The sequence below is a fragment of the Protopterus annectens genome, chromosome 1.part0, assembly GCF_019279795.1.
Source record: "Protopterus annectens isolate FY-2018-M chromosome 1.part0, PAN1.0, whole genome shotgun sequence".
Taxonomy (NCBI): domain Eukaryota; kingdom Metazoa; phylum Chordata; order Ceratodontiformes; family Protopteridae; genus Protopterus; species Protopterus annectens.
In genome coordinates this window covers 347,335,147-347,357,737 of record NC_056725.1, presented here as the reverse complement: position 1 = coordinate 347,357,737, position 22,591 = coordinate 347,335,147, and the positions used below count along the sequence as shown (strand labels likewise).

Sequence of the window (22,591 nt, the reverse complement as noted above, 5' to 3'; positions counted from 1 at the left end):
TTTAAGAGAATTACTATTCCCTACTTAACTTGACAGAGCAAGACAAATGATCTGGTGAATGGTCCTTGTTGTCAGGTCTAAGACAGAATAATCAATACTGAGAGATTTCCCACTGTAATATCTAAAACATAATGTCCAAGATGGCTGGCAAAATGACCTCATCTGGTCACCTGACTCTAGGTTCTCACAGTATCCCCCTTTGAAGCTGGGACAGGAATTTAGCGTAGACAGCAACAATACACATCTAAATATTTGTGGCAGTGCCCTGGAGCCATGAAACAATTACAATACATCCCAAACCTCCTTTCTCCAGTCCTATTCATCACTGTGAGATGCCATTTTAATGGTTTAACTCATTTACATTTCCCTAATGTTTCTTAAAGTAATCTAGCTGGTTAGCCTCTGCTCTTCAAGGGTCCTTTGCTAACATATGTACATACAGTTCTAATACATTTGTAACATAATCATCTGTACAAGTCTGTTTGGTATTCAAATGCCATACAGTTCTAATACATTTTTAACGTAAGCATCTGTACAAATCAGTTTGATATTCAAATCCCATAAAGTTCTAATACATTTGTAACACAAGCATCTTGTATAAATGATTTTGATATTCAAAGGACATATCATTCTTTACAGAACTCCAGCTGACACCAGGGTTGCCAGATTTCCAACTGGCCAGGTAGGGACAAAAAAAGTCTTTCACAGCAAGTGAAGACAAAAAAAAAAAAAAAAAAAAGGTCTTTCACGCTAGGTCTTTAATGCAGAACATCAGGGTTCCACATTAAACAAAAGTAGCTCTGTGTTTATTTTTATTTATATAAACACGGAGCTACTTCTGTTTAATGCGAAATATTGCAGTTCCGCATTAAACAAAAGTAGCTCTGTTTTGCGATTTTTTGATTGGCCCGTATACCAGTATATGGGCCAATCAAAAATCGCTAAACACGGAGCTACTTCTGTTTAATGCGGAACATTGCAGTTCCACATTAAACAGAAGTAGCTCTGTTTTGCAATTTTTTGATTGGCCCATATACCAGTATACGGGCCAATCAATAATCGCTAAACACGGAGCTACTTCTGCTTAATGCGGAACTGCGATATTCCGCATTAAACACAAGAAGCTCCATGTTTAGTGATTTTTGATTGGCCTGTATGCCGGTATACGGGCCAATCAAAAAAAAAAGCAAAGTGGAGGCTGCCCGGGATTTAAACCAGCAGTGCAGGACTCGGGATCAGGCTGCTGATTCCGGGACAGTCCAGCTCAAATAGGGACATCTGGCAACCTTGGCTGGCACTAGCCCATATCATCCCACAGAGTAGAACTTTTCTTGATCTTGCATTATGGAAAGATTGTACACAACAATATAAGGCACGTCTTTCTTTTTGACACTGTATGAGTGAAAATGTAAGTACAGCTATTGCTTAAGGTGGTTATCTATAGAACAAGTAAGAGGTTTTAAGGTGTGCAGTTATGATCTGTGCAATCTTAGTAACCTGGCAGCAGTAATGATGTGAATCTGAGTCAGCTGGACAGAAACTGGGGAGAGGAAAACTGCAGATTCCAATAACATCATCTTTGAATTTTGTTCTAAAACTTCCCTCTGACAGATTCCAGCTGGTAACACTCTAAATGCATGCAGTTATGGGATTGTACAACACATCTGTAGGGCTAGTGCATACTGCAGCAAAGATTAAAAACAGTGCATTCAGGAAGCTTCAGGCAGATGATCAGCTCTCATCTTTTGCATTAAGGTTGAGCCTGGAAATTGTACAGGCACATCACTGTGGTTGTCAGCAGGACAAGTAAGCGGACTCAGCATGTATTGTGTTGCCACTTCATTTTACAGTGCTATGAAGTCATTCACACGATACATGTTATTTACATATGTTCAATGCCATGTAACACTGTCATAGGCAAATCTTATATTAAAAGAGTTTAAATATTACAGGTGAGGGGATCCACTATTGTTACTGTCAGCTGTCCAGTGTCAGAGAGACTGTGTTGAAAGTTTTATTCTGCTGTTGGAATGTTTCAGTGAGTCACTGTGACATATTTAGGAACACTGAACTAGAGCAGACAGGAGTATTCCAAGAGTGTAGAAGCTGTTGTTCTGAATTTGAATTGAATTAGTTTGAATTAAATGTTAGCTACCTCATCAGATCAAGTGACTGTATTACTGCCTGTTAAATTGTCAAAACATGGAGAAAGCTAGATGCTCATATTTATCAGAACTTTACTGGCTGTAAATCTTACCCCATCCTCAGCAGATGCATACAGCTAGAGGAGTGCTAGGGAGAGCTACAGAAGGAACTGTGGTGCTACGAAATGGGCTTAAGACAAAATTACTTTAGATAAATACAGAATGAAAACATACATCAGGTTATCAGGGCTTAGATGTTTCACCTGTTTTGCTGCATGCCTCTAGTCAGATACAGACATGTTTTTCTCATGGTAAGGAATGAAAGAAAACAGTCGAGAACAAAAATGATGTCCTGGCAGTCACTGATTAGTTTGCACCAGTCTGTCAGCTTCTGCAGCTAAGCACACATCGTTAGAAGGATCTTTGTTCTGGAAATTGAAAAGTGTTACCATGAAGTGGTAAAGACACTGAGCAGCAAACCTGAATGTATTTTGCTATTCTGAAAAAAAAAAATTAATTCATACCGGATGGTCTCATGAGTCAGACTGGGTTATCACAAAAAATGAGTATCTCACTACAGAATGTACTTAATAAATAAATACAAATTTAATTTAAAATGTCAATCTGAATTTTTTTGAGGCTGATAATTTTTATTTCTCTGTAGGTGTTTGGCCTTCTGAAGAGGTTCTAGCTTACTATTGTGTGAAGAACCACAACATGTTCAGGTAAGTCAATGTTGCTATTTCTTGGTGATATAGCAGATAGAAGGGGGTTGGAGATGGATTGCTGTTGTGATTAACTGCATGTTTTAAAGATTTTAATGATTACACTGATAAACATTTCTGTGTGCAAAAGAAAGAAAGAAAGAATCTTGCTGAATAAGAAATATATATATTTTTTTTCTCACAAAGGAGATTGTACTGCCTCTGGGTACAGGTCTGCTAACTTTGTAGAAAATGTCAAACAGTTTTGATTTCCACTCAAGGCATTTTAGTTTACTTTAATTTGAAATGTAAAGAAAAGTAAAGGCAAGATCAATGAGAACTCTGTGTGAAGGTCAAGAAAAAGAGTTGAGAGACAATACATGGGAACAACAACAGACGTTACATACAGCTAGGGAATAGCACAACACACTTGGTCTCTAATGACAAATATTTTTTCCTGTGTCTTTCATAACTGTAGTGCAGAGGGAAATTTTTAAGTAGTATGTTTAAATATAACAGAGAGAGCAGTCAACTGTTTGCTTTATTTTGGTACACAAGTATAATGCTTTATGCTTAATGATGTAAGTATTTCATATTTTTCAAATCTGCTGCTACATAATGCTTGTTGCTTTCATCATGTGTGATGGCTGAAGGGTAATGTAGAAGAGAAACAAACTAACAACTCTGTTGCTAGAAAAGAAAAATCCCTTTGGCTGTTCTGACCAGTGTTCTAAAAGACAGTGGCCTTGAAAGCAAAAAAGAGCCTTCTCAGAGATTTCTACCCAGCGGTGTTAATGTTGCATTGAACACTAATGAGGGAACCCCCTACTGGTTTCCATGCTTTGTAACTCTTTTTTTATAATTATTTAAAAAAAAAAAAAAAAAAAAAAAAGCACATGGCTTAGTGTGGCCCAGTAATGTCTTTCTTGTTTTCTGTTAGTTTAGATCTCTGCAAAGATGGAATTTTGTTGTTGTAACATATACTTCTGTAAGATCATTTGTGTTATTATTATTATTATATTTTCCTTAATTTGTTTGAATGCTAGCATGTTCTTTCTCTCTTTTTTTTTCAGGGGCCTTGCTGTATGTGAGCTAGGAGGTGGCATGACATGCTTGGCTGGTCTCATGGTAGGTCTTTTCTTAAATCCTGATCCCATTGAGTAGGAAAAACAAAAGGAAAAAAAATGTTCACTGCTTCCAAAATGCTAGGTCAGAGAACTGTCAAACCCATCAGCTACGGTCAAACTACCGTCCTGAGAGACCTTCTAGGTTGACATCCTTTCGTATCATATCGATTTTATAGTTGCTTCGATGAGCAGAAGCATTTTACCTTGGTGTAGTCAATATCCGTTGTTGTGACATTGCAGGCCACAAGTACAGCCTTTCTTTCTCTGCCATAGCGCATGCATTTTTTTCAGTTGATAGTCCTATTTTCTGAGATACAGGAGTAGAGTAGCAAATCACAGTTGGAGCACTATGATATAGCTGCTAATGTTTTGCCTGCATTATTACACCAACAAACATGATCCAGAGCTCCTGGTAATTAGATTCTTTTGAATTAGATTGGCCATTCAGGAACCGTCGCCCGCCATTCTCTGGGCTGTGAGTCATGTATTCAAGAGATATTATGTGGCAGCACAGTGCATTAGACAAGTTTTTATGTCTCTGCAAATAAAAGCATATTGTTACGCTGATTGGCATTTGACAAACCTGTCGCACTCTTATACAATGTGTCGAGGTTACAGCCCGATGTGTGAGCATGTCAAAGCTCACAAAAAAATTACCCTCACAAAGCCATCTGCCTGCAATGCAAAGTTATATGAAGGGCATCAGGCAGGCAGACAGAAGCAAGCTGAAAGGCAGAGTGACAGCCTTGTATGATGGCTCTGCTAGATAAACAGAAGCCCGCAAATGAAAGCCTCTCAGAATACCATCATCCCCTGTCACAATGCAATTACTGAACAGAATGATAGCAAGATAGAGGCTCCCGCAAATGGAATGATAAAAGTATTGACTGATTTGATTGAATGATTAAAATAATGCAGACATAAAATGAAAAAAGATTGAAGATTGTTACGGAGAAATAGGTGAGGAGGTATGATACTGAAGGCTTGTCACTCCTGTCTTCACTTCCACTCACAGACCAGCATATTTGCTTATTGTTCACTGTGCTCTTTTTTTAGGTTGCGATTTCTGCAGATGTCAGAGAAGTTCTGTTAACTGATGGGAATGAAAAGGCCATCAAAAGTATCCTTATTCAGTCAGAAAATGGATTTCTTGTATGCAGTTTTCTTTTAATGGCAATATAACTGTTGAGATAAAACAAGCCAAAATGGGCCACATCATTGCTGTTTGTTATTGTTTTTAGTATAAACATCTTACGTTTTTTTTTCTAGGCTTCTTGTGCAGCATTTGTGTCACTAGTGAAACACAGACATTGCCCTCTCTTGATAAGGAGTGAAACAAAATAGCAGTAGATAAAGTGCATTCTTCTGACAGTGCCTTATTAGCCTGCACCAGCCTTTTCTGCTTCAACATCACAGCACATATTGTTGCCAGGATCTATTTTCTGCAAGTTAAATGATTAATGTGTGTAAAATTTTGATGATAAGAATATATTTTAATATGTTTATTTTATGTACGTGGATTGGCTTCTGATGAACACCAGGAGGTTTTAGCACAATAATTACAAACAGTTCTAGTTGCCATTTAAAATTGTTTATTCAACTCTTAATATTTTGAATGCTACTTCCATATGTTGCTGAAAAAGCTTATTTTATTTTATTTTAGTTCCTGTTACATTTTCTCATGTATTATGTGATGATAATGGAAATATTCACCATTATGTTATACTAATATGCACATAGACCAGGAAAATTGAACTCTATGTTGGCTAAGAGAGATAGCGTAATTGGCAGCTACATTAAATGCCTACAATGGCAAAAGAACTGATTTGTATAGTAAATATTAATAGCTTTTAGAAACTGAGAGGCAAAAATGGAAGGTATATCTGTTTGCTTTTGTTCACTTGGTGTGCTGTGCATTTGCATTTTTAAGACAGACTAATTGCTGGATTCTTTTTGCTACTGTCATGTAAGGAAGAGGTAATATTTAATATTTTGGTGGCTGTAAATGGCACAGTCTTCATTTGACAACATACTCTGTGCACTGAAATTGGTTATATTGAGCCCGCATAACTAGAAGCTAAACAAAGTGGACTTAACCCTTTTCTGATTTCAAGCAGAAGTGCAGTCTTGTGAAAGCAGGGAGTAATGAGATGTGTATCAGAAATGCACCTTTTATTTGTGATTGCCAGTGTCATCACAAGAAGTGCTACCCTTCTTTTTAGTGTATGAGCAAAAAGCAAAGGGCAGACTGTGACTGCATCCACGTTTAACTGATGTAATTTTCTGAATAAAAAGGCAATATAATAAAAAAAGCTTAAGATGACAGACTGCCATGGCTGTGCCATCTGTGGAACTGCGGGATGATACTGATATTTTAGGTTCATGCCCTAGTTCTAGCATGTCGCCTTCATACCCTAGGATAATAGATGACCATAGCATAGGGCTCTGACTTCTAATAGCTAGAGATGGTGGTTTCTTTGTTGTATGTCCAAGGATGCTTTTGCTGAATACTGTGGTCAGGAAGTAAGGTTTTAAAGCATACTGATTGAAAGGAAGTCTAAGAAGTGGTCAGAGGGCTAGTGGCACAGATAACACTGATAATGGTGTGTCATCCATCACAGGAACATTACTGCTCATCTCAGTTCCTAAGCAGGTGACAGCTGTGCTTCTAGGATGACATAGTAAAAAGGAACTCAGCTAGTATGAGTAGAACACCTAGGATAAGGAATTAGTTATCAGAGGTTTGTGTAATGTAGTGCTAGGCTAGCACATTAAAATTATCTGAAAATCTACAGTGGTCATTGATGTCATTAAAGATATACTTTCTTCTTTCTCTGCAATATAAAATACCATTGCAATAATTAACACATCTCTTTCAGTAATGCAGGATGACTTGTACTAAAAAATGAATGCACGGTTAAAAACATTTTTTCTTTCTCTTGTTTGACTTATTGCTATCTTTGGCCACCTTATCTAAAATGTTAGAGCTAGTCATACCTGTAAAGTTAGTTTGGATCCGAAACTACAAGTAGTGCTAGTATTTATGGATTTGCTGTGTGACACACTAACCACCCACTGTCCAAGTGCATATATTCATGTTTCCCTGTACCCTGCCCCTGCTTCCTAGCAGGTATATTTTCACAGATCAGCCTATAGTTTTGCTTGGACTCACCATATTAAACATCATTTTAAACATGACATTCACAGTGTGGGTAGAATATGTCTCTGAGTAGCTTACTGAATGTGTGATTAAGAAATGCTTTCTGTGTCTCATTATGCAAAACTGGACAGCACTTCTGGTGTACTTTAGCTAAGACCCTGCTGCACTTGAGTGTGGGGGGGACAGTTTGTCAGATGTGCTCACTGCTGTGCCATTTCCCCTCAGTCTATGTACACCTGTCTCTAAGCCTTGTTCGATTTTCATCCTGGTTGACAGTGCCAAAATGCAGCTAGGTAAACCCTTCCGGTGTGCATTTTCTTGCAAATTGCCATTTTCTCTTTTGTTACGCTTCTAATAATAAAACCAACAATTTGTATGGCTGCTTTCTTCCCCTTTTTTGAAATATTACACTTGTCTTTCTCATCTTTCACTGCCTGTGTTCCCCATTCTGGCTGTTACTTCTCAAAAATGATCATGATTTTGTACTTGCCACATTAAAACATTTTAGTAAATGAACATATTTCCCCTCAGTAGTTTGGATATTATGGCTCTGCTGTCTGTCCTGTTCACTGCACTTCATATACTAGATCTCTACAATTCCTACAGCTGCTTAGATATTTAATCTATGTTTACTAACTAGCCTTCACTGGTTAGTAACATTGCAGTGCATTTACAGATTACTTCTTCTGCATTCTGGCTTGATACCGTATTAGCCATGTTAGAATGAAGTAATCATTTTGATTCTGAGTAATGTTCCTTTATTTTGACACTGTCCGCAAAAGTCTTTGCTTTCACTAGATGTTTATTTCTAATTAGAAATTGTATCCCTTGAGACTTGAAGGGCCGTGTTTCATTCTCCGCAAATATGAAGATCCTAATATCTGAATGCTGGAAAACATTATAATTTATCTTTCCTACTAATGTATCCCAGTATTGCACTTATTCACTCTCTGTGACAACATAGTGCCTTAAACTTTGTCTGTTTGTTTAACTAAAACATTTAATTGTCAAACTTACAGTGTAGTCACAACTTTTTTAACACATCTGTATTTTACAGCACTGAACGTTTTTCAATTTTTGTTACTGTACAGCTGAATTGTTGCCATATACTGTCATTTCATTGTATATGTATTTGTGTTGTACTGTTTTGTGATGGGCACACTTGAATCCCTATAACTCTTCTTGTAAATTTGTAGTTTCTGAACTGCAAATACAGTTAAAACATTCCTATATGCTTTGTGTATTCTCCCCACACCCATTAATTAGTAGCATCTTTTTATTACACTTCCTTGAAGTAAAGACAATTACTCTTGCTTTGAGCAACTGCAGTAGCTTCAGATTAATATAAATAAAACAAAGCTTCATGGTCACTGATTATGTAACCTCACATTGTACCAACACCCATCAAATAACTGAGAGAGTGGAGGATAGCCAATAAAAGGCCCCCTCCTCTCTGCATTATTGCTGACAGTGCCCAATATATTGGTGGCTTTTGCCTAAAATAAAGTAAATGTCTCATTTTATGCAATTAAGCATACTGTACATATGGTTTCAGTAAAATAAAAAGGAACACTAAAAACTTTTTATTCACCATTTTGAGTTGCTGCCCATCATTCACACCAACACTTCATCCTGGGGGGTTATACTGATGTATGTCCATTCTGTCATTATCTGATTCCCTAAATTATGGAAAGCCCCTTTAAGTCTTTACTTTGCATTGCAATTTCCCATGTACCTTTCTTATCACAATATGGTACCCTTACTCCTTCCGATTTCCACCAGTACTTATCAGCTAAAGCTTCAGGATCCCCTTCTGCCTCACACATGAGATGTGTCCTCATGCTGTTTCTGCAATTGAACACAAAGTGAAGTGCACACAGTTTGTTTCCTGGAGTTTACTGATATAGTAGTATTTCTGTGTACATGTCAGCATATGGGTCCCATCTCTACTTTGGTAAGCTAATGTAAAGCATAGAAATTTGGTAAATATAAGACTGTGCTACAGAATATCTTGAAATGTAATTTAGTGCACAGACTGCATTAAGTGCAGCTGGTCTGGCTCATGAACAAGCACCAAGACCTCTAAAGATATTTTTCTGATGTGTTCATAGGTTCATAGGTGTGTACTAGGCTAATGGCCCCGGGCCTTTACAAGCCTAGCCCATAGGATTACCCTGGCATCGTTCCACCTGACCTTAGTTCCCAGTGCCTCTGTTGAGTAAAGCCACTGGAGTGATCCCTAGGGTAAATTTTCTATTTCCCATCCACTCATCAAGATTTCCTTTGAAGAGGGTCAGTGAGGTGCTCTGCTTGACATGTATGGGAAGTCTATTCCATAGCATGGGCAGTCTCTGGGTTATGAACCTGTCCCTCCAGCATGTTCTGTTGATTGTGGTAATGAGGTTGAGGTCTCTGTAGCATGTGGTGCAGAGGGATCGGGATTTCTTTAGATGTAGCATTTCTAACAGAGCTGGGTCAGACATGGCTTTGTAAGTCAAGCAGAGATTGCCTCTAAGTAAGCGATATGAGACAGGTAATAGTTGGAGTTTTTTTAGTCTGTCCATATAGGACAAATGTTTAAGTCCTAGGATCCTCTTTGTGAGGTACTTCTGTGGCTTCTCCAGTTGTTGCAGGTGTTTAGTGAGGTACATGTCAAATGGGGCATTGTGCTCTATGACTGGCCTAATGAGGGAAGGGTTGTTTTTGTTCCCAAATATTCATCCTGTGATCTAAGGAGCCCTGCACTGAAAGCTATACATATTCATTTTGCTGTTCTTCCTTGAAGGTTGTTTCTGTGGTCTCTATATAAAACCATATATCCAGCAATATTTAAGTTGAACTTCATCCATACTTCATGAGTTACAACAAAAGATTGATATATTTTAAATTTAGATTAAAAACTTGAAAACTGTAACATTATATTTAATTTGTCCAACTGCAACATTTTTAATTTAACTGCATACTGGGTGCTATCATCAAGTCCTTGTCTGATATGCAGAAGCTCCATCTGGAACTCACACAAACCAAAAGTTGGTGGTCAAATATAGATTAAAACTAAATGCTAAAAAGTGCAGTATCATTGCATTTGGTAAACAATCCCTTCATCTATATTTTGGTATAGACAATACCTCATTTCAAAATTAAAGTGTGGTGAGAGACCTTGGAACATGTATAGATAATTCCCCTTGACAATCCTTTGCATTTGACCATCACATTGCAACAAAGGTTAGAAAATCTTTTTATCTGATATAGCCGATTCATCTGGATTCAGGTACATTTTTACTCATTGTAATGATGTGAGGTATTGCCAGCTATGCCAGGGGAAGTAAGGCAGTGGATATGTAACATATGCTGGCATAGATGGAATTTTGTAAAGAATTTTATGTCATTTGTAAATCAAACTGAATTGTATGGATGTTTGTGTTGAAAATGTATTTGTAAAGCTACTTGTGTTAAAAATGTATCAACATTGGATCCTGCTGGACAGAAAAGAAATACACATGTATGTCAGACTGTATTGTAACTGTTGAAATGAATATATTGTAACAGAGGATACTGGAAGAGAAGAGGTTAATTTCAGTCCAGGTAACTTTGAAAAATATTCTAAAATTAAATTACCATAAAGATTGTATTTTACAGTTCTGATTGTAGCCAGAGACAAAATGTCTATGAAAACCAGGACTATGAATCCTACTGTATTGTCCTTAGGGGTGAACTAATTGCTACCCTGGAAGGGTGGACATTTTTGAAATGGTTTTATAGCTTTCAGATGCTATAATACATCCTAGCAGGGCTCTATGTGTGTGTATTATAACACATATGTGCTAGCTTCTGGTTCAGTTTCTAGTAAAGTGGGTAGTGTGGGAAACAGAAGTCAGATGATATGTATGTGATGTCATTATGTAATACAGCACTGAAATGATGTTTTAATACTAGATGAGACAGAAGTCTCAGCAGTATGTTTTTAAAACCTGACAAAGAAGGATAACTCACCCACTTCACCTTGCCTTGCTTTAGTAAGGATCCAGGGAATAGTAGTTCTTTAGATCAGTCAGGCAAATATAGTGAGATTAGTTAAGTACTGTTTTTCTGTATCTGTGTGAACCTTTCTATCTGTGTTATTTTTAATATTTTCTGTGATTGAAACTTTGGTGTTTATTGTAAGTTGATATTTAGTATTTTAATTTTTTATTATTTCTTCTTCTTCTTCTCCTTTTGGCTTTTCCTGGTTAGGGATTGCCACAGCAGATCACCTGTCCACTCATGATTGACAGTGGAATTTTATGGTGTCGAGTTGCCAGCCCGGTGCCCAACCTTCCACAGAAGGCACACACACACATGCACACACACCTAAGGCCAATTTAGAGTGTCCAATCCACCTACAGCATGTCTTTGTGATGTAGGAGGAAACCAGAGCACCCAGAGGAAACCCATGCAACCACAGGGAGGACATGCAGACTCCGCACAGAAGGCACCCCAACCAAGGATCGAAACTTTTCATTGTGGGTAGTATTTTAGAGAATATTTTAACCTTTGAGAGTACTTATATTTATTTTCTGACACTCCTGAAAGCCTTGCTGCATTGGTCAAACACTACCATTTGTATTAGTATTAATTTTAATCATTATAATTGGGTACCCTTGTAACAGCCTTAGAGTAGCTGGCTTTGGAGTGTTCTGGTAGCAGTAACTACCTTATAATCTGGGCAGAGAGGATATAGCTGGCAAATCTGTGTCAGCCTTTCCCAGGTGCCTGTGTGTGTGTGTGAAAATCAAATCTCAAAAAGTGTGTGTCAGCTACTTTTAGCAGAGACACAGAGCACGGGTTTTACAGAGAGGGTGATGGAGTACTTGGCTTGGAACACTCGGCTGAAGATCCAAATCTACAGCTGTGGTCAGTGTGGAGTCTTATTTGGGGCCTGGTGAGAGAAAGGGAAACCCAGCTCCAGGATGGGTGTGTGTTCCCTGTGTGCTCTTAAGGGAAATTATGCTTGTTGCAGAGAGCTGCATCTGGAATTACTGTGTGTACCTATCTTTGTTACAAGTGAACATCCCTCACCGGTGTCAGTGGTAAGGATTGACGCTCCTTGATTACTTGCCCAGAAGAGGGATGTCACATATTGGTGAGCAGTAGTGTGGATATTTATTTATTTACCAGGAAATTCTGACTGGACACAGGTCCTTTTTCAGCGGAGGCCGTGGGAGAAAAGCTCCACATAAAGACATGGTAGATGGTAAACAATAACAATCAAGGTATGAATACAGTAGAGGTGATCATGACATGGAGAAATACAAAAGCAAATTTGGTACAGTTGAGTAGTAAGCTCTAAATTACAAACATTGAGAAATAAGAAGTAAAACACAGTGCTACAAATTTTCAAAACAGTAACTAGATAACAATAATAATAGACTAAATGAATAAACTAAATCCTGGAAGGATTAGCAAGCAGTGAGTAATCTTCAGTTCAGTTTTATAGTGATAGAGGGGATACTCTATCTAAAACTGGGAAAGGAGAGAAGGGTTGAAGGAGGGGATTAATTAGACGGGGTTAAGACAAGGACAAAGCCAGTGAGAACTTAGGTGAGATTTAAGTGCAGTCTTGAAAAGACTGGAGGAAGGAAGAGTAGTTATGGTAGTGGGAAGGTTGTTCCAAAGCCTGGATGTAGAACAGGAAAATAGTGCTTCACCTGATGAGTTTTTGGCTTTGGTGGCCTGGAGGAGATTTTTGTTGAAGGAGCGTAGTGGTCTGGAAGAGTGGTAGGATTGGAGAATTGCATGGAGTGATGGGATTTGGAGAGGTTGGTTTACTAGTTTATGAGCAAAGGTGAATTGAGTTTGGTGTAGGAGTTGTGGTAGTTAAAGCCACTCAAGGTTTCTAAGGGAAACACAGGTGGCTGTGGTAAAAGGCACCAGTGGAAAATTTTGCAATTTTGATATTAATTGAAGTTCTGTAGCCTGTAGACAGTTATCATTGAAGGTGTGTGTACTCTCAGCAGCCACAAGGTAAACATACAAAGTTTTATTTTTCACAACAGTTTTATTTATTTTTGTTACTTTAGTTTAGTCAGTGAAAGCACGCAAATATGTCAGCAGAGGATTATGGCAAGCTGACAAAGAACCAGATGGTCAAGGTGTGTGAAGCCAAAGGACTCGTGCATGCCATCCTGACTAATGAGAAAATTATTTCAGCCTTAATGGCAGCTACAGTTTGAAGCAGCATCCAAGAAGACAACCAGTCTGGTGATGGTGATTTGCAGCCCTCAGAAACAGGACAGTTCACCTTTTCCTCTGAGGACTTAAAAAACAATCTGGAGTTAGAGACTTGAACTAGAGGCCAAACATTTGGAATTTTGAATCAACAGAGAGACTGTGGTGTTTGTAGGCTGAAGAAAATGAGAAACAGTGCCAATATGAAAAGGAGATGCTGACCTTTCACCAGGGTCATGGAGGTAACGGGGAAGGGAAGGGAATAACTGAACCCCAGAAGCAATAAAGGTCAGTAAATTTCTTTCACAGTTTACAAAGGGTGATAATTGTGATAGTTTTATTCATATATTTAAAAAAATTATAAAAAATTATGTAAACTGTATAATGCAGACCAAGGGCTCTGGGTACGGTTCCTGACCCCCTTACTCCATGTTAAAGCTGCAACTGCTGTTTCTAAATTGTCTGATACTGATTGCTTAAATTATGATAAAGTTAAATAATGTTTATTGGAATCATTTAAGTTAACACTTGAAGCTTAGAGAAAAACGTTTTGTGAGCATAGACAGAAGGCACTTGAAAGTGTATGTGATTATACTGCTGAGTTAAGCACTTATTTTCATAGGTGGGTGAGTGGATGTCAAGTCACCACTTTTGAAAGGCTGGCAGACCTTTTGGTGAGGGAACAAGCCCTTAGCACTTTGCCTGAGGACATGAGAATCTGGTTGGTAGACCGGGAGTGTAACTCTGCAGATGAGCTGGGGAGAAAAAGGGTATCTCTACTTAGCAAGCAGTGCATCACTGCACAAGTAGGGCATACCAAGTGCTGCACATGGATATAAGGAACCTCATGGTGGACAGCCTAAACCACTCCAGCAGAGTCGACCAGTAACAGGGGAAGATACTAGTTCAGGTACACTTCCAGGATCAAGGGTTAGATCTTTGAAATGTAACAAGTGGGGCCATGTAACATACAGATGTCCATGGAAGCAAGGTGGGGAACAAAAGGTGGGGGAGCCAGCAAGTGGGAATAACAGTATGCCAGTGGTAAGTTGTCTGGAGATAAAACAGGGCTACCAGACTATCACCATAATTTTTATGCTATCTTAGTGGATGGAAAACAGGCTATTGCTAAGAGGGACACAGCCTCTGACATAATCATTGTGAAGCTTGCAGTGGTTAAAGAGGAGCAGTACCTGCTTGGGAAGTCCATTCCATTCAGAGCTTTAGGAGGGACCCCATTCCAGATGCCTTTGGCCAGAGTTCACATTGACTGGGAAGGTGGAAAAGGAAGCAAACACATAGGTTGTGTTTGAGGATATCCCTGTAGATGTCTTGATAGGGAATGATTTTGATAATGTAGTACCTTGTGTGCATGCAGTTACATGGAATCAGGCTTGGAGACAAGCATGTGGATCTGCTAGCCTGGGAGAGATTCAGACAAACCCCACACCTGAAACCAGGGCTGGTGAGGTGGTCATTTCAGGGAGGGAGCTACCCTGTAGCAGTGAGCTTGAAGGTGAGCCACAGCTGTTGGTAGGTACTGATGTTCCCATGGAGAGAGTGACTGCAAGGGCAGAGATGAGTGGTAGTACCCAGGCTGACAGTGAGGCACCATTGTCAGAGAATACCAGACTTCCTTTGGAAGGAGACCTGGGAAGGGTCACAAAGGTAGAGTTGAGACAAGCCTAGCTCTCGGACCATACACTAAGAGGCTTGAGGGAGGTAGCTAAGGAGGCACCTGATTCTCAAGGAAAAGGGGAGTCTGTATATTGGAACAAAGGGTTACTGTATATAGAGTGGACACCTGAGGGAGGGCTAGAGGTTGAGGTAATACAGCAGTTGGTAGTGCCCAGAGCTTACCATCTGGCATTTCTAGCCATAGCACATAACATTCTTTTTGCAGTTAATGTGGGCATAAAGCATACCAAGAGACATATTATGCGGAACTTATATTAGCCTGAAATTACAAGGGATGTAACAGGGTACTGTAGGACCTGTGAGCAATGCCAAAAAGTAGGCAAGGCAGAAGACAAGGTCAGAGCTTCTTTGATGCCTCTGCCTGTGATTGAGTAGCCATTTCAGAGGGTAGCTATGGATATTGTGGGGCCTCTTCTCCACAGAGTATATCCTGGTGGTAATAGATTATGCTACTAGATATCCTGAGGCAGTAGCTCTGTCCTCCATCGAAGCAGAGAAGGTGGCAAATGTTTTGTTAGAGATTTTCAACAGGGTAAGTTTCCAGAGAGAAATACTGACTGAAGGAGGTGGGAATTTCTTGTCAGACCTGCTGGCTTGTCTGTGGGAGTGCTGTGGGGTGAAGCACCTAAAGACCACCCCCTACCACCCTCAGACTAATGGTCTTGTGGAGAGGTTAAATTCTACACTAAAGACCATGCTATAGGAATTTGCAGATCAGTTTAAGAGGGAGTGGGACAAATATTTACCTCACATGCTGTTTTCATATAGAGGTACCCCAGGAATCCACAGGTTTTTCACCCTTTGAATTGCTGTATGGGCATAGGGTGAGGGAACATTTAGATTTGATTCCTGATGAGTGGGAGGGTGAATGTGATCCCCACAAGGAGTCTGTTGTGGCATATGTCCTAAACCTCAGCACATGGCTTAGAAAGCTCATGGGTTTGGCCCAGGAGAACCTGGCAGGAGCCCAACAGCAGAAAAAGGTCTGTTATGACAGGAATGCTTGAGCCTGAGAGCATGTTGTGAGACATCAGGTGATGGTGCTCATTTCTGTCAGACACAATAAGCTGCAGGCAGCTTTGGAGGGAGCCTTTGAAGTGGTAAGGAAGCTCAGTGATGTTAGGTACATGGTAAACCTGCTAGGCAGGAGGCAGGGGGCACAGATTGTTCCTTGTTAACATGATGTAGCCTTACCATGTTAGGGAGGCCCTGCTTCTGAGTATTTGCAGTGGCTAGCATGAGAAGTCTGAGGGGGCTATGGTGACTGATTTCCTCGGTGAGGCTTGGGCTGACACCTCATTAGAAGGGGTAGCAATGTCCCAGCAGCTATCCTCTACCCAGGTTTGAGAAATCCGAATAGTGTAACAGCAGTTTGGGGGCATGTTCACTAGGAAACCAGGGTGCACCCATCTGGTGCAGCACCATGTGGATACAGGACCCCAAAGCCTATCAAGCAGGCCCCTTACAAGGTGCCTGAGCACGATAGACAGACTCTGTGTGAAGACATATGGGAAATGTTGGAACTGGGAGTAATCCAGGAATACAGCAGTCCCTGGGCCTCTCCAGTAGTGCTGGTACCAAAGAATGATTGCAGCACCGGGTTCAGTGTGGACTACAGAAAACTAAGTAGTTACAGAGTCAGATGCTTACCCCATACCTAGGATGGATGGAGCCTTAGAGCAGCTGGGTGGGGCTAAGTATTTGACCACTACTGATCTGAGCAAGGGCTACTGGCAGGTGCCCTTGACTCCCACCACTAGAAATAGGTCCGCCTTTATGATTCCTTTCAGATTATATGAGCTCACGAAGATGTCCATTGGAATGAAAAATGCCCCATCGACCTTCCATAGGCTGGTAGATTGTATCCGAGCAGGACTATAAACCCAATAAAATACCAGCTGTACAAGGCTTTCTCAATCCCCATATAAGTACCCATCCACTAAGATCCACTAATAAAGCTCTAATTGAAGTAACCAGAAGTAAAAATAGCTCAGGTGACTCTATACTCCTACTACATTGCTAAACTGTGGAATGCCTTACCACATGAAATTAGAACTATAACTATCTTAGAAAACGTCAAGCATCACATTAAAGCCCACCTCACCAATTCTTGGACTTGTACATGTACTGGAAATGGGTAGCCCAAACCATGGAACTAGCTGATTTAAAAAATTTAATTGCATATGTAATGAGCATTGAATTTAGGTGCCGTATGGCTACCTTATATTGTTTTTTTTTCTTTCTCACAGTTAATATCTGCCAGATTTTAAGTCTTCAGTTTTCTATGCTACCTGTATATAAGACTAGGTATCCTAATTGCACTCTTATTATATACAATGTCACTACCTGCTCCTTCTGTAAGAACTGTCTTCTAGAAGCATTGTTATACAAGATTATTGGTCTTGTCTCCCACTTGACCTATTTATTCTGTTCTAGTCTTTTTACCATTATGAATGTCTGTTACTTTTTTTTCTTTGTTGTATTATGAAATTTTCGTTCTACTAACAAAATAGTTTATTAACAATGGAGAGTTTCTCCCCGGGCCTCTGCTGAAAAAGGGTTTTATACCCATTCGGACTGTCCCGGTAAACAAATGTAAAATAAAATAAATAAATTATGCCCTTGCTTACCTGGACGATATTGCGATCTACTGCCATTCCTTGCAAGAGCACCTTCAGCATGTCAGGGAGGTCCTGGGCAGACTACAAAGGGCAGGGTTGACCATTAAGCCCAGCAAGTGTCAGGTGGGTATGACAGAGGTCTCCTATCTGGGACAAACAGTGGGGAGTGGTATGATCAGGCCAGTACCTGCCAAAGTGGAAGCTATTCAGGTGTTGCCTGCCGCTGTTACAAAAAAGCAGGTGAGGACATTCTTGGGGACAGTGGGGTATTATAAAAAGTGTGTTCCCAATTATAGTACAATAGCTGCTCCCCTCACAGACCTGAGAAGGAAAAACAGGCCAGATAAGGTAGTATGGACCCCAGCCTGCAAGCAGGCATTTCAAAAGCTTAAAGGGGATTTGGGAGGACCCCCTTTGTTAGCCAGTCCAGATTACAGCAAAGAATTTGTTGTGCAGATGGATGCCTTGAACCATGGGCTGAGGACTGTACTCAGCCAGGTTTCCTCAGAGGGAGAAGAGTACTCTGTTGTATATCTCAACTGTGGACTCCAACCTAGGGAGGAATGTTATGCAGCAGTAGAAAAAGAATGTCTAGCCATAGTATGGGCACTGCAAAAACTTCAACCCTGTCCGTATGGAAGGAAATTCACTGTAGTTACAGACCACAATCCCTTAACATGGCTATTGAGTCAGCCACCAAAATGCCAAGTTATTAAGATGGAGCTTAGGGTTGCAGGCATATGATAGGACACTATAGTGGGGTCAGCAATGCCAAATGAGATGGGGGTCTCAAGACAGGGTATGGGTTAATATGTTCTGAGACAGGTTTTTGTCCTTCAGGCCACATTTCTCAAGGGCCACTTGAAAATCTAGCTTGTGTCATTGAAGGGGAGAGAGATGTGATGATGTGAGGTATTGCCAGCTATGGCAGGAGAAGTAATGCCTTGGATGTATAACATATGCCAGCATAGCTAACTGGAGTTTTGTAATGAATTATATGTCATTTGTATATCAAATTGATTTGTACAGGTGTTTGTGTTGAAAATATATAGCTGCTTGTGTTAAAAATGTACCAACAGTGGGTCCTACTGGACAGAAAAAAAAATACACCTGTATGTCAGACTGTATTGTAACTGTTGAAATGAATGTATTGTAACAGAGGATACTTTAACAGAAGAGATTAATTTCAGTCCAGCTATCTTTGAAAAATAGTCTGCAATTAAATTGCCTGGTTTAGGCCATAAAGATTGTATCTTACAGTTCCAATTGCATAAAACAAGTAACGCAATGCCCAAACACGGCTTTCTAAAACCGTCACACTTTTATTTTTAGCACTTTTGTTTAGGTTCATAGGTGTGCACTAGGTAATGGCCCTGGGACCTTTACAAACCTAGCCCATAGAAGTGCCTTGGCATTGTGTTGCCCATTGTTAGTTCCCATTGTCTCTATCAAGTAGAGCCACTGGAGTGATCCCCGGGGTGAACTTTCTGTTTCCCATCCACTCATAAAGATTTCTGTTGAAGAGGGTTAGTGAGGTGCTCTGCTTGACATGTGTGGAAGTCTATTCCAGAGCATGAGCAGTCTCTGAGTTATGACCCTGTCCCTCCAGCATGTTCTGTTGATTGAGATAATGAGGTTGAGGTATCTGAAGCGTGTGGTGTGGAGGGATTGGGATTTCTTTAGATGTAGCATTTCTAATAGAGCTGGGTCAGACATAGCTTTGTAAGTCAAGCAGAGATCACCTCTTATTAGACAATATGAAACAGAGAATAAAAGTCATCACTTCCAAGTTTTGAACCCAGGACCCTGTGCACTACAATCACAGCAATGTACCTGTACACCATCTGAGCTGTAAATACAAATCCCTGCCAAGTCTTAAACCCAGAACCCTGTGCACTCCAGTCACAGCAGCTACCACTACACTACATGAGCTGTAAATTTAGATAATACCAAACAACTTCAGATAACTTTCATTACTATCTCTTAGTTTAAATATTTTGCCACAACTTCTATTAAACAAGGAAGTTATAAAAAAAAAAAAATGAAATGAATCCAAAAGGCTACTAGCGGAATCACAAAGACGCTGGAAACGTGAATAAATTCCACACTTTTAATGAAGGTTTAGCGCTTTCATCTAGTACAACTAGACTTCATCAGAACTGCAATTAAATAAAATAACACCATTTAAATAGTAATAAGTACATATCAACACCAATGAGATGCACGTATTTAATCCCAGCCCATTTCCTATGTCATTACTTCCTCAGAAAAGGGAACTGGTTTAAAAAAAATATATACATGCACAACGCAATGAAAACACCTTAAAAACATTGAAAGTTAAAAAGTTGAAAAAGACCCTCCAGTACATAAAACCAAATACATTATAAATAACATGAAAATTGAATTGTTATAGTAAACATTATTGAAAATATACAAATGAATACATATTTTACCCCATAAATATGTATGCCTATTATTAACAAAAAACTGGAATGGAACAATTCCCATCCCTATCAAACACATATCATAGCTTCTAGGATAGGCTTGATAGATATGCTGTCATTAATGCCAGGCTTTACTGTGGCATTTAAAGTTATTTGCCACTTTACCTCTCTCTCACTTGATAATACCTTCAGGTTTCCACCCCTAGGATTAAGATATAATACATCTAGTATAGCAAATCTGAAGGTCTGGCATCCTGGACTATCCCTAACATGTCTATATAAAGCATTATTGACATCACCCTTTCTAATAGCATACAAATGATCGTATATCCTATTTTTCAATTGCTGACCAGTTTTTCCTACATAAAATGCTGGACAGTTGTCACATAAAGCAAAATAAATTACATTCTTGGTTTGACAATTCCCTTTCATAAAATAAATCCTATTCTTACTCTGATTTTTAACTTGTATGGTAGGTTCTTCCAGAATAGCAAAACAATAATGGCATCTCCCACATTTTACAGTTCCTGTCCTTTTATGCTGATTATGTGTAACTCTTGTATATAATTTATTTTTCAAATTCTGTCCAATCTTATTTACAAATTTAGGGTGTTTACCTACATGCTCATATATCACCTAGTCACTTTTTAACATACTCCAATTCTGGAAAATAACATTTTTAACTGCAGATGTATGTGTATTGTAGGGTACAATAAAAGCCCTATTAAATTCTTTACTTGTATGAGCAGAGTCTGTGTGTATTTCATTCAATGTTCCATGCCCTAATAGGGGTTTATATGTCTTCCCCCATTCATTTGAAACATACATAACCACATCATCCACCATCTTACTAGGATATCCTCTGTCTTTAAACATAGTACCTATGAATTTCATTTGTTGTATCATGTCCGAATAATCCGAGGTCATGCGGGCCACCCTGATACACTGTCCTTTAATTATATTTTTCTTCAAATGGTAAGGATGACAACTGCTGTACTGCAAATATGAATTGCTAAACGTGTCCTTTCTAAAAATCTGAGATTTGAAACCACAGGGGGTATGCGTAATGAGTGTGTCTAAATAAGGAAGCTCCCTTGTACTAATATTATATGTAAATCGCAGAAATGTGCTAGTTGTATGCAAATAATTAACAAATTCCTGCACATTTTCCACGTTGCCATCCCAAATCATAAAGACGTCATCCAAAAATCTAAAGTAACCCTTAATATGCTGCATCCATACACTCTTGAATACAAATTCATTCTCCCAATCTAAAAGAACTAGATTAGCATATATAGGAGCACTGGCGGCAGCCATCGCCACTCCCTTGTTCTGTATATAATACTCTCCCTCAAAATAAATGAAGTTGTAATCTAATACAATACTCATAAATTCACTAATGAGTTAAATCTTTTCCCAGTTTAGCTGTGTATAGTTCCTTATACAATTTACAAACCTCTCCATGCCTTCCTCTCTAGGGATAAAAGAAAATAAATTCACCACATCAATAGTGACTAAAACCAACTCGTTCTTCCACAAGGATGGTGTTAATCTACTGAGAAAATCCCAAGAATCTTTTATAACATGTGCAACATTCTGATAAATAGGTTTTAACCAATTATCCACAACTTTTCCAAAAGGGAAGGTTTTTTGACTTACTACCCGATATAATGGGTCTGTATGGGGGGGTGCATTATATCCTTATGGATTTTTGCAATACCCATAATAGTGGCCAACGTAGGATGCTCTACTTTCAAGAATCTATACAAGTTGTTACCAGTTCTATTGTCTATTAATAATTCCTCCAATAAAGCATCAATATGTTGATAGGCTATGTTGACCTCATTGATAGATGAAACTTTGTATGTAACAGTATCTTGTAGAATGTTATGAAAATGCATATTTAAATCAATGCATATCTTTACGAATTGTGCCCATGGGGCTTAGGTTTTTTAAAAAAACCTATGGGGGTAGACATGTCTAGTGAAGTTTTACAGGAATGTAATGAAATGTTTGATAACTTTAGTATTACCTTTATGAAATTTATTCTTAAATGCAATGATGGTAAATTGTGTAAGCTTATGAAAGAAGTTGATGATTTGAATGTTCGTATCACACAAGATTTATTGTTTGATGAGTGGCATGAATTGTATGATAAACAATACCAATATGCTAAAAACAACAATAATAAGATTTTTAACAGGAAATGTGCAAAGTTACGGAGGGATATGCAGCAATATAAGGAAGGTAAAGTTTATCATTGGGAAAAGGTAAATGAAACTAAACAAGCTCAGAAACGATATTTTCTGAGAGGGATGTGTGGGGTTCAAATGGAGATTTACAAACTTTTTAGTAAGAAACAGAATGGGAACATGTAGGGAAGAAAAAAGGGGGACGGTGGACTCCTTATCACACACAACACAGATACAACAGGAATCAAAGCAAGGGAGCCCGCAGGATTTTTTGCAGGGGGGTGCAAACCCAGA

The 22,591-nt window shown here is 39.1% G+C and overlaps 1 protein-coding gene across 1 annotated transcript in view; it reads left to right on the top strand.

Moving 5' to 3' along the window:
• Window positions 1–2,804: 2,804 nt before the first annotated feature.
• Window positions 2,805–22,591, top strand: part of LOC122792238 (calmodulin-lysine N-methyltransferase-like) — a 546,804-nt gene continuing 527,017 nt past the window's right edge. The window contains exons 1-3 of the mRNA XM_044059989.1: window positions 2,805–2,869; window positions 3,922–3,976; window positions 5,032–5,095. Of these exons, the coding sequence (XP_043915924.1) occupies window positions 2,862–2,869; window positions 3,922–3,976; window positions 5,032–5,095 (127 nt within the window). The 5' untranslated portion in view covers window positions 2,805–2,861. The remainder of the gene's footprint in view (window positions 2,870–3,921; window positions 3,977–5,031; window positions 5,096–22,591) is intronic.